This window comes from Oncorhynchus kisutch, unplaced genomic scaffold (genome assembly GCF_002021735.2).
Source record: "Oncorhynchus kisutch isolate 150728-3 unplaced genomic scaffold, Okis_V2 scaffold3357, whole genome shotgun sequence".
NCBI lineage: Eukaryota > Metazoa > Chordata > Actinopteri > Salmoniformes > Salmonidae > Oncorhynchus > Oncorhynchus kisutch.
Window position 1 is genome coordinate 45,001 of NW_022265302.1, and position 13,717 is coordinate 58,717.

The 13,717-nt window shown below is 45.6% G+C and overlaps 1 protein-coding gene across 1 annotated transcript in view; it reads right to left on the minus strand.

The window, feature by feature from the left end:
- LOC116371558 (CUB and sushi domain-containing protein 3-like) overlaps positions 1-13,717 on the minus strand; it is a 258,797-nt gene that overhangs the window by 43,407 nt on the left and 201,673 nt on the right. Inside the window, 2 exon segments of the mRNA XM_031820410.1 lie at positions 2,503-2,718; positions 3,187-3,303. Coding sequence (XP_031676270.1) covers positions 2,503-2,718; positions 3,187-3,303 — 333 coding nt within the window.

The window sequence follows — 13,717 nt, forward strand, 5'->3', positions numbered from 1 at the left end:
CTCTCTAGTCTAGATCTCTCTAGTCTCTATCTCTCTAGTCTCTATCTCTCTAGTCTAGATCTCTCTAGTCTGTATCTCTCTAGTCTAGATCTCTCTAGTCTGTATCTCTCTAGTCTGTATCTCTCTAGTCTAGATCTCTCTAGTCTGTATCTCTCTAGTCTGTATCTCTCTAGTCTCTATCTCTCTAGTCTGTATCTCTCTAGTTTGTATCTCTCTAGTCTAGATCTCTCTAGTCTCTATCTCTCTAGTCTAGATCTCTCTAGTCTGTATCTCTCTAGTCTGTATCTCTCTAGTCTCTATCTCTCTAGTCTAGATCTCTCTAGTCTGTATCTCTCTAGTCTAGATCTCTCTAGTCTGTATCTCTCTAGTCTGTATCTCTCTAGTCTGTATCTCTCTAGTCTGTATCTCTCTTAGTCTCTATCTCTCTAGTCTAGATCTCTCTAGTCTGTATCTCTCTAGTCTAGATCTCTCTAGTCTGTATCTCTCTAGTCTGTATCTCTCTAGTCTGTATCTCTCTAGTCTGTATCTCTCTAGTCTGTATCTCTCTAGTCTAGATCTCTCTAGTCTGTATCTCTCTAGTCTGTATCTCTCTAGTCTGTATCTCTCTAGTCTGTATCTCTCTAGTCTGTATCTCTCTAGTCTAGATCTCTCTAGTCTGTATCTCTCTAGTCTGTATCTCTCTAGTCTAGATCTCTCTAGTCTGTATCTCTCTAGTCTCTATCTCTCTAGTCTGTATCTCTCTAGTCTAGATCTCTCTAGTCTGTATCTCTCTAGTCTGTATCTCTCTAGTCTGTATCTCTCTAGTCTAGATCTCTCTAGTCTGTATCTCTCTAGTCTGTATCTCTCTAGTCTGTATCTCTCTAGTCTGTATCTCTCTAGTCTAGATCTCTCTAGTCTGTATGTCTCTAGTCTCTATCTCTGTAGTCTCTATCTCTCTAGTCTGTATCTCTCTACTCTCGATCTCTCCAGTCTGTAACTCTCTACCTCTCTAGTCTGTATCTCGCTATCTCTCTAGTCTGCATCCCTCGGCCTGTATCTCTACATCTCTCACGTCTCTATCACTCTAGTCTCTATTTCTCTAGTCCGTATCTCTTTATCGCTATCTTTCAAGTCTATATCTCTCTAGTCCCATTAACTCTGATAGGACAGAAATTAGTCCCATTAACTCTGATAGGACAGAAGTTAGTCCCATTAACTCTGATAGGACAGACGTTAGTCCCATTAACTCATTCAAAATTCCCCCCCTATTCCCTATGTAGTGCACTAATTTTGAGCAGAGCCCTGTGGGCCGTGAGGTAGTGTACTACATAGGGAATAGGGTGTCATTTGGTTCAACAACAGTCCTCTCCTCAGGATGTTCACCTGGACAGCCTTCATGATGGGTGCATCCCAATTTACACCCTGTTCCCTACCCACTGGGCACAGACAACAATTCAACATCTTGACCCTGGTCTAATGTAGGGGACCACTTCCCCTATTGACCCCTGGTCTAATGTAGTGGACCACATATGGAACAAGGTACCATTTGGGATGCAGCCCATCTCTGAAAGTCTCCTTGTACTTGACCTTGGTTTGCAATATTGATCCATCCTGAATCATCAGTCTCAGAGCTTCAGTCCACCCTTAAGCCTGCTCCAGCCCTCACTGATAAATGGTTCTCCTTATAGTACATGTTACTCTGTGTGCTTTACCGAGATCTTAACGCGTCTGATCTCATCACTGAATGAATGTAGGAACTCTCAATCGCTCTCTCTCCGTCTCTCTCCCTTCCCCCAATCTCTCTCTCTCTCTCTCTCTCTCTCTCTCTCTCTCTCTCTCTCTCTCTCTCTCTCTCTCTGTCTCTCTCCCTTCCCCCAATCTCTCTCTCTCTCTCTCTCTCTCTCTCTCTCTCTCTCTCTCTCTCTCTCTCTGTCTCTCTCCCTTCCCCCAATCTCTCTCTCCCTGTCTCTCTCTGTCTCTGTCTCTCTCTGTCGCTCTCTGTCTCTCTCTGTCTCTCTCTCTATCTCTGTCTCTCTCTCTCTCTATCTCTGTCTCTCTCCCTTTTCCCTATTCTGCCTCTCTCTCTTCTGTCTGTCTGTCTCTCTCTCTCCCTCTCTCCCTCCCTCCCTCCCTCTTTCCCTCCCTCTTTCCCTCCCTCCCTCTTTCCCTCTTTTCCCTCCCTCTTTCCCTCCTTCTTTCCCTCCATCCCTCCCTCCTCCCTCCCTCCCTCCCTCCCTCCCCTCCCTCCCCTCCCTCCCTCTCCCTCCCATTCTCTGTCTCTCTTCTCTCTCTCTCCTCTCTTCTCTTCTCTCTCTCTCTCTTTCCCTCCCTCCCTCTTTCCCTCCCTCCCTCCCTCTTTCCCTCCCTCCCCTCCCATCTCTGTCTCTCACTCTCTCTCTCTTCTCCCCTCTCTCTCTCTCCCTCTCTCTCTCTTTTCCCTCCCTCCCTCCCTCCCTCCCTCCCTCCCCTCCCCTCCCTCCCTCCCTCCCTGCCTCCCTCCCTGCCTCCCTCCCTCCCTGTTACCTGAGAAAGAGATGTTGAATCCTTGAAAGGAAATAGAGAAATCAGAAATGAAGCGAAGCTGAGCCTTGTAGTTCCCGTAGAGGCCTGCGTTGACGGGCGCCGGGCGCTCGGAGCCGGTGAGGCGAGCTAAAGGCAGGACGAAGCTGCCGTTCTCGGTGATCAGGAGGTAGTCATGGTGATCTTCCAAGTGGAAGGAATGGAACATGAACTGGACCCCTGAACAGAGCAGAACGGAGAGAAGAAAAAAATCACATCATCAGATTTTTGGGGGGGATTATGGGTATTAGCTCAAATGTTACAACTGGGATTTCTCGAGTAATGAAAGAGGACTTTTAAAGCTCTTTGAATGGTGAAATCTGATACAACAGATTTAGGCAGGGTAGCCTAGTGGTTAGAGCGTTGGGCCAGTAACCGTATGGTTGCTAGATCGAATCCCAGAGCTGATAAGGTAAAAAAAAATCGTTCTTCCCCTGAACACAGCAGTTAACCCACTGTTCCTCGGCCGTTACTTGTAAATAAGAATTTGTTGTTAACTGACTTGCATAGTTAAATTTGATATATTATTTTATTTGATTTGATTAGAGACATACACGTGACTCTGTCACACTTGTCATAGTTCTGTAGGTCCATTTGTATAAAAAAAAGGGCATTGAGTAAAAGACCGCATATTCTGTACTTTCCTACCTTTCCCATGTCCGACCTCCACTGTCCAGGTGCAGTTTAGAGAGTTGGGGTAGAGTTCTGGATATCCAGGAGACAGAATGATACCGCCAGGTCCTCTCACGTCCCCACCGCACGATGCTGGAGAATGACGAGAGACAATTATGCTAATAGTCAATGGTAATGCTATCCTGATGCTAATACACAATGCTAATGCTAGCCTGGTGCTATTACACAATGTTATTGCTAGCATAATGCTAATACACTATGCTAATGCTAGCCTGGTGCTAATACCCAATGCTATTGGTAGCCTGTTAATAATACACTATGCTAATGCTAGCCTGATGCTAATACACAATGCTAATGATAATACTAATCAACTTAATGCTATGATCCTCCTCACGCTCCACTATTGACATACATCTGATACATGTAATTTAGCGAACACTTTTATCCAACATTTTTTTTTAATGGTTGGTCAACAGGAACCAAACCCATTTTTGTATGGTTGGTCAACAGGAATCAAACCCACTTTTGTATGGTTGGTCAACAGGAATCAAACCCACTTTTGTATGGCTGGTCAACCGGAATCAAACCCACTTTTGTATGGCTGGTCAACTGGAATCAAACCCACTTTTGTATGGCTGGTCAACCGGAATCAAACCCACTTTTGTATGGCTGGTCAACCGGAATCAAACCCACTTTTGTATGGTTGGTCAACAAGAATCAAACCCACTTTTGTATGGTTGGTCAACAGGAATCAAACCCACTTTTGTATGGTTGGTTAACAAGAATCAAACCCACTTTTGTATGGTTGGTCAACAGGAATCAAACCCACTTTTGTATGGTTAGTCAACAGGAATCAAACAAGCAACCCTTGGTGTTGTGAGCAACATGCTCCACAAAATGAGCTACACATTTTGCATGTCTTCCTTAGTGACATCATCAATATGATCCTGTGCAATGTCTTCCTTAGTGACATCATCAATATGATCCTGTGCAATGTCTTCCTTAGTGACATCATCAATATGATCCTGTGCAATGTCTTCCTTAGCGACATCATCAATATGATCCTGTGCAATGTCTTCCTTAGTGACATCATCAATATGATCCTGTGCAATGTCTTCCTTAGTGACATCATCAATATGATCCTGTGCAATGTCTTCCTTAGTGACATCATCAATATGATCCTGTGCAATGTCTTCCTTCGTGACATCATCAATATGATCCTGTGCAATGTCTTCCTTCGTGACATCATCAATATGATCCTGTGCAATGTCTTCCTTAGTGACATCATCAATATGATCTTATATATCTTATCCACAGCAAAGTTAATGAGATAAAGCCCACCCTCTCAATGACGACTGGGCCACAGTGTTAATGTCAAGAGCCTGTTGAAAGTTTATCCACATTAATTAGCCGTTGTTCACCAGCCACCTGCTCTCTACTGGCTGGTATTGTATTGTTATCAGTGTCAAAGGTCATATGTTCTTTCAAGGACAATACTTGGCAAATATGACAATTTAAAAATAAAAAATAAAAATTCTGTTTTTTGTTGTAAACCCTGGCTGCTGGCGTTAAGCAGATGCCCCCCAGAAACACATCATCTGGCAGACAAATATTTGAAGTTGAACTTGGTGGCTGGAGGACATGTTTTCTAAGTAATGAATGCCAATGAATGCCAGGCAGGTTTTTTTGGGGAGGATGATAATGATGCCTGGAGCTGTACAGCTGCAGTCACTACCCTTAGAGGCCTCAGCTCGATCCCTAATGGTAAGTGCACTACCCGTTATAGGTCCTGGTCAAAAGTAGTGCACTATAGGGAAGGGAATAAGGGTGCCATTTGCCATACTGCCGAGTCTCTCCAGGCAAACCACACAGAAATCAAACCCTACCTCCCAAAATGATATCAAATGTTTAATTAATGAGCCAAACGTACATGAAGTCATTACTAAGACATGAGCCGAGTGTTAGTTGGCAAGGCTTGTGGGTTTGAGTCTGGCACACCTGGTCTCAGACAGGAGCTCTGTATTAGACACCTTGATGTGAAGCTGTAGAGGGATATTAGATAGACTCCACTGGTACACTAGTATATGTGTTCAACCTCAGTAACAACATCTACCCTACTGTCTCCCTAACATCTACCCTACTGTCTCCATGTGTTCACCCTCAGTAACAACATCTACCCTACTGTCTCCATGTGTTCAACCTCAGTAACACCATCTACCCTACTGTCTCCCTAGCATCTACCCTACTGTCTCCCTGAGTCCACCCTCAGTAACAACATTGACCCTACTGTCTCCCTAACATCTACCTTACTGAATCCCTGTGTCCACCCTCAGTAGCAGCATCTACCCTACTGTCTCCCTAACATCTACCCTACTGTCTCCCTAACATCTACCCTACTGTCTCCCTGTGTCCACCCTCAGTAACAACATCTACCCTACTGTCTCCCTAACATCTACCCTACTGTCTCCCTGTGTCCACCCTCAGTAACAACATCTACCCTACTGTCTCCCTAACATCTACCCTACTGTCTCCATGTGTTCAACCTCAGTAACAACATCTACCCTACTGTCTCCCTAACATCTACCCTACTGTCTCCCTGTGTCCACCCTCAGTAACAACATCTACCCTACTGTCTCCCTAACATCTACCCTACTGTCTCCATGTGTTCACCCTCAGTAACAACATCTACCCTACTGTCTCCCTAACATCTACCCTACTGTCTCCATGTGTTCACCCGCAAGTAACAACATCTACCCTACTGTCTCCCTAACATCTACCCTACTGTCTCCATGTGTTCACCCTCAGTAGCAACATCTACCCTACTGACTCCCTAACATCTACCCTAATGTCTCAATGTGTCCACCCTCAGTTAATACATCTACCCTACTGTCTCCCTAACATCTACCCTACTGTCTCAATGTGTCCACCCTCAGTAACAACATCTACCCTACTGTCTCCCTAACATCTACCCTACTGTCTCCATGTGTCCATCCTCAGTAGCAACATCTACCCTACTGTCTCCATGTGTTCACCCTCAGTAACAACATCTACCCTACTGGCTCCCTAACATCTACCCTACTGTCTCCATGTGTTCACCCTCAGTAACAACATCTACCCTACTGTCTCCCTAACATCTACCCTACTGTCTCCATGTGTTCACCCTCAGTAGCAACATATACCCTACTGTCTCCCTAACATCTACCCTACTGTCTCCCTAACATCTACCCTACTGTCTCAATGTGTCCACCCTCAGTTAAAGCATCTACCCTACTGTCTCCCTAACATCTACCCTACTGTCTCAATGTGTCCACCCTCAGTAACAACATCTACCCTACTGTCTCCCTAACATCTACCCTACTGTCTCCATGTGTCCATCCTCAGTAGCAACATCTACCCTACTGTCTCCATGTGTTCACCCTCAGTAACAACATCTACCCTACTGTCTCCCTAACATCTACCCTACTGTCTCCATGTGTTCACCCTCAGTAACAACATCTACCCTACTGTCTCCCTAACATCTACCCTACTGTCTCCCTGACATCTACCCTACTGTCTCAAATCAAATCAAATCAAATTTATTTATATAGCCCTTCGTACATCAGCTGATATCTCAAAGTGCTGTACAGAAACCCAGCCTAAAACCCCAAACAGCAAGCAATGCAGGTGGAGAAGCACGGTGGCTAGGAAAAACTCCCTAGAAAGGCCAATACCTAGGAAGAAACCTAGAGAGGAACCAGGCTATGTGGGGTGGCCAGTCCTCTTCTGGCTGTGCCGGGTGGAGATTATAACAGAACATGGTCAAGATGTTCAATGTTCATAAATGACCAGCATGGTCGAATAATAATAAGGCAGAACAGTTGAAACTAGAGCAGCAGCACAGTCAGGTGGAAGTTGAAACTCCATGTCTCCATGTGTCCACCCTCAGTAACAACATCTACCCTACTGTCTCCCTAACATATACCCTACTGTCTCAATGTGTTCAACCTCAGTAACAACATCTACCCTACTGTCTCCCTAACATCTACCCTACTGTCTCCCTAACATCTACCCTACTGTCTCCATGTGTTCAACCTCAGTAGCAACATCTACCCTACGGTCTCCATGTGTCCATCCTCAGTAGCAACATCTACCCTACTGTCTCCATGTGTTCACCCTCAGTAACAACATCTACCCTACTGTCTCCCTAACATCTACCCTACTGTCTCCATGTGTTCACCCTCAGTTGCAACATCTACCCTACTGTCTCCCTAGCATCTACCCTACTGTCTCCATGTGTTCACCCTCAGTTGCAACATCTACCCTACTGTCTCCCTAGCATCTACCCTACTCTCTCCATGTGTTCACCCTCAGTAACAACATATACCCTACTGTCTACCTAGCATCTACCCTACTGTCTCCATGTGTTCACCCTCAGTAGCAACATATACCCTACTGTCTCCCTAACATCTACCCTACTGTCTCCCTAACATCTACCCTACTGTCTCAATGTGTCCACCCTCAGTTAAAGCATCTACCCTACTGTCTCCCTAACATCTACCCTACTGTCTCAATGTGTCCACCCTCAGTAACAACATCTACCCTACTGTCTCCCTAACATCTACCCTACTGTCTCCATGTGTCCATCCTCAGTAGCAACATCTACCCTACTGTCTCCATGTCTTCACCCTCAGTAACAACATCTACCCTACTGTCTCCCTAACATCTACCCTACTGTCTCCATGTGTTCACCCTCAGTAACAACATCTACCCTACTGTCTCCCTAACATCTACCCTACTGTCTCCCTGACATCTACCCTACTGTCTCCATGTGTCCACCCTCAGTAACAACATCTACCCTACTGTCTCCCTAACATATACCCTACTGTCTCAATGTGTTCAACCTCAGTAACAACATCTACCCTACTGTCTCCCTAACATCTACCCTACTGTCTCCCTAACATCTACCCTACTGTCTCCATGTGTTCAACCTCAGTAGCAACATCTACCCTACGGTCTCCATGTGTCCATCCTCAGTAGCAACATCTACCCTACTGTCTCCATGTGTTCACCCTCAGTAACAACATCTACCCTACTGTCTCCCTAACATCTACCCTACTGTCTCCATGTGTTCACCCTCAGTTGCAACATCTGCCCTACTGTCTCCCTAGCATCTACCCTACTCTCTCCATGTGTTCACCCTCAGTAACAACATATACCCTACTGTCTCCCTAGCATCTACCCTACTGTCTCCATGTGTTCACCCCCAGTAGCAACATCTACCCTACTGGCTCCCTAACATCTACCCTACTGTCTCCATGTGTTCACCCTCAGTAACAACATCTACCCTACTGTCTCCCTAACATCTACCCTACTGTCTCCATGTGTTCACCCTCAGTAGCAACATATACCCTACTGTCTCCCTAACATCTACCCTACTGTCTCCCTAACATCTACCCTACTGTCTCAATGTGTCCACCCTCAGTTAAAGCATCTACCCTACTGTCTCCCTAACATCTACCCTACTGTCTCAATGTGTCCACCCTCAGTAACAACATCTACCCTACTGTCTCCCTAACATCTACCCTACTGTCTCCATGTGTCCATCCTCAGTAGCAACATCTACCCTACTGTCTCCATGTGTTCACCCTCAGTAACAACATCTACCCTACTGTCTCCCTAACATCTACCCTACTGTCTCCATGTGTTCACCCTCAGTAACAACATCTACCCTACTGTCTCCCTAACATCTACCCTACTGTCTCCCTGACATCTACCCTACTGTCTCCATGTGTCCACCCTCAGTAACAACATCTACCCTACTGTCTCCCTAACATATACCCTACTGTCTCAATGTGTTCAACCTCAGTAACAACATCTACCCTACTGTCTCCCTAACATCTACCCTACTGTCTCCCTAACATCTACCCTACTGTCTCCATGTGTTCAACCTCAGTAGCAACATCTACCCTACGGTCTCCATGTGTCCATCCTCAGTAGCAACATCTACCCTACTGTCTCCATGTGTTCACCCTCAGTAACAACATCTACCCTACTGTCTCCCTAACATCTACCCTACTGTCTCCATGTGTTCACCCTCAGTTGCAACATCTACCCTACTGTCTCCCTAGCATCTACCCTACTCTATCCATGTGTTCACCCTCAGTAACAACATATACCCTACTGTCTCCCTAGCATCTACCCTACTGTCTCCATGTGTTCACCCTCAGTAGCAACATCTACCCTACTGTCTCCCTAACATCTACCCTACTGTCTCCCTAACATCTACCCTACTGTCTCAATGCGTCCACCCTCAGTTAAAGCATCTACCCTACTGTCTCCCTAACATCTACCCTACTGTCTCAATGTGTCCACCCTCAGTAGCAACATCTACCCTACTGTCTCCCTAACATCTGCCCTACAGTCCCCCTGTATCCACCCTCAGTAGCAACATCTACCCTACTGTCTCCATGTGTTCACCCTCAGTAACAACATCTACCCTACTGTCTCCCTAACATCTACCCTACTGTCTCCATGTGTTCACCCTCAGTTGCAACATCTACCCTACTGTCTCCCTAGCATCTACCCTACTCTCTCCATGTGTTCACCCTCAGTAACAACATATACCCTACTGTCTACCTAGCATCTACCCTACTGTCTCCATGTGTTCACCCTCAGTAGCAACATATACCCTACTGTCTCCCTAACATCTACCCTACTGTCTCCCTAACATCTACCCTACTGTCTCAATGTGTCCACCCTCAGTTAAAGCATCTACCCTACTGTCTCCCTAACATCTACCCTACTGTCTCAATGTGTCCACCCTCAGTAACAACATCTACCCTACTGTCTCCCTAACATCTACCCTACTGTCTCCATGTGTCCATCCTCAGTAGCAACATCTACCCTACTGTCTCCATGTGTTCACCCTCAGTAACAACATCTACCCTACTGTCTCCCTAACATCTACCCTACTGTCTCCATGTGTTCACCCTCAGTAACAACATCTACCCTACTGTCTCCCTAACATCTACCCTACTGTCTCCCTGACATCTACCCTACTGTCTCCATGTGTCCACCCTCAGTAACAACATCTACCCTACTGTCTCCCTAACATATACCCTACTGTCTCAATGTGTTCAACCTCAGTAACAACATCTACCCTACTGTCTCCCTAACATCTACCCTACTGTCTCCCTAACATCTACCCTACTGTCTCCATGTGTTCAACCTCAGTAGCAACATCTACCCTACGGTCTCCATGTGTCCATCCTCAGTAGCAACATCTACCCTACTGTCTCCATGTGTTCACCCTCAGTAACAACATCTACCCTACTGTCTCCCTAACATCTACCCTACTGTCTCCATGTGTTCACCCTCAGTTGCAACATCTGCCCTACTGTCTCCCTAGCATCTACCCTACTCTCTCCATGTGTTCACCCTCAGTAACAACATATACCCTACTGTCTCCCTAGCATCTACCCTACTGTCTCCATGTGTTCACCCCCAGTAGCAACATCTACCCTACTGTCTCCCTAACATCTACCCTACTGTCTCCCTAACATCTACCCTACTGTCTCAATGCGTCCACCCTCAGTTAAAGCATCTACCCTACTGTCTCCCTAACATCTACCCTACTGTCTCAATGTGTCCACCCTCAGTAGCAACATCTACCCTACTGTCTCCCTAACATCTGCCCTACAGTCCCCCTGTATCCACCCTCAGTAGCAACATCTACCCTACTGTCTCCATGTGTTCACCCTCAGTAACAACATCTACCCTACTGTCTCCCTAACATCTACCCTACTGTCTCCATGTGTTCACCCTCAGTTGCAACATCTACCCTACTGTCTCCCTAGCATCTACCCTACTCTCTCCATGTGTTCACCCTCAGTAACAACATATACCCTACTGTCTACCTAGCATCTACCCTACTGTCTCCATGTGTTCACCCTCAGTAGCAACATCTACCCTACTGTCTCCCTAACATCTACCCTACTGTCTCCCTAACATCTACCCTACTGTCTCAATGTGTCCACCCTCAGTTAAAGCATCTACCCTACTGTCTCCCTAACATCTACCCTACTGTCTCAATGTGTCCACCCTCAGTTAAAACATCTACCCTACTGTCTCCCTAGCATCTACCCTACTGTCTCCATGTGTTCAACCTCAGTAACAACATCTACCCTACTGTCTCCCTAGTATCTAACCTACTGTCTCCCTAACATCTACCCTACTGTCTCCCTGTGTTCACCCTCAGTAACAACATCTACCCTACTGTCTCCCTAACATCTACCCTACTGTCTCCATGTGTTCACCCTCAGTTGCAACATCTACCCTACTGTCTCCCTAGCATCTACCCTACTGTCTCCATGTGTTCACCCTCAGTAACAATATCTACCCTACTGTCTCCCTAACATCTGCCCTACAGTCCCCCTGTATCCACCCTCAGTAGCAACATCTACCCTACTGTCTCCATGTGTTCACCCTCAGTAACAACATCTACCCTACTGTCTCCCTAACATCTACCCTACTGTCTCCATGTGTTCACTCTCAGTAACAATATCAACCCTAACCTCCTACCATCCTACCTCCTATCCACTACCATCCTACCCCTAAACCCTACCATCCTACCTCCTATCACTCTACCATCCTACTCCCTAAACCCTACCATCCTACCCCCTAAACCCTACCATCCTACCCCCTAAACCCTACCATCCTACCTCCTAACCCCTTACCATCCAACCTCCTAACCCCCTACTATCCTACCTCCTAAACCCTACCATCCTACCCCCTAACTCTACCATCCTACCTCCTAACCCCCTACTATCCTACCTCCTAACCCCTACCATCCTACCGGAAGACTCTACTAACTAACCATGTCTATTATATTGTCCCAGTAGAGAGGTGAGTGACAGGAAGACTCTACTAACTAACCATGTCTATGATATTGTCCCAGTAGGGAGGTGAGTGATTAGAATACTCTACTGACTAACCATGTCTATTATATTGTCCCAGTAGAGAGGTGAGTGACAGGAAGACTCTACTAACTAACCATGTCTATTATATTGTCCCAGTAGAGAGGTGAGTGACAGGAAGACTCTACTATCTAACCATGTCTATTATATTGTCCCAGTAGAGAGGTGAGTGACAGGAAGACTCTACTATCTAACCATGTCTATTATATTGTCCCAGTAGAGAGGTGAGTGACAGGAGGACTCTACTAACTAACCATGTCTATTATATTGTCCCAGTAGAGAGGTGAGTGATTAGAAGACTCTACTAACTAACCATGTCTATTATATTGTCCCAGTAGAGAGGTGAGTGACAGGAAGACTCTACTAACTAACCATGTCTATTATATTGTCCCAGTAGAGAGGTGAGTGACAGGAAGACTCTACTAACTAACCATGTCTATTATATTGTCCCAGTAGAGAGGTGAGTGATTAGAAGACTACTAACTAACCATGTCTATTATATTGTCCCAGTAGAGAGGTGAGTGACAGGAAGACTCTACTAACTAACCATGTCTATTATATTGTCCCAGTAGAGAGGTGAGTGATTAGAAGACTACTAACTAACCATGTCTATTATATTGTCCCAGTAGAGAGGTGAGTGACAGGATGTCACGCCTTGGTCTTAGTGTTTTGTGTTTTCGTTATATATTTGGTCAGGCCAGGGTGTGACAGGGGTTTACGTGTTGTATTCGTATTGGGTTTTGTAGGCATTGGGATTGTGGTTGATTAGGGGTGTGTCGAGTGTAGGCTTGGCTGCCTGAGGCGGTTCTCGATCAGGGTCAGGTGCTTCTCATTGCCTCTGATTGGGAACCGTATTTAGGTAGCCTGAGTTTCGCTTTGTCTTTCGTGGGTGATTGTTCCTGTCTCTGTGTAGTTTCACCAGATAGGCTGTATTAGGTTGGTGGGTGATTGTTCCTGTCTCTGTGTAGTTTCACCAGATAGGCTGTATTAGGTTGGTGGGTGATTGTTCCTGTCTCTGTGTAGTTTCACCAGATAGGCTGTATTAGGTTGGTGGGTGATTGTTCCTGTCTCTGTGTAGTTTCACCAGATAGGCTGTAATAAGTTTCACGTTCCGTTTGTTGTTTTTGTATTTATTCGTTATTTCATGTACCGTCACTTTTTTCATTAAAAACATGAGTAACCACCACGCTGCATTTCGGTCCGACTCTCTCTCAACAAACGAAGAACGCCGTTACACAGGAAGACTCTACTAACTAACCATGTCTATTATATTGTCCCAGTAGAGAGGTGAGTGATTAGAAGACTACTAACTAACCATGTCTATTATATTGTCCCAGTAGAGAGGTGAGTGACAGGAAGACTCTACTAACTAACCATGTCTATTATATTGTCCCAGTAGAGAGGTGAGTGATTAGAAGACTACTAACTAACCATGTCTATTATATTGTCCCAGTAGAGAGGTGAGTGACAGGAAGACTCTACTAACTAACCATGTCTATTATATTGTCCCAGTAGAGAGGTGAGTGATTAGAAGACTACTAACTAACCATGTCTATTATATTGTCCCAGTAGAGAGGTGAGTGACAGGAAGA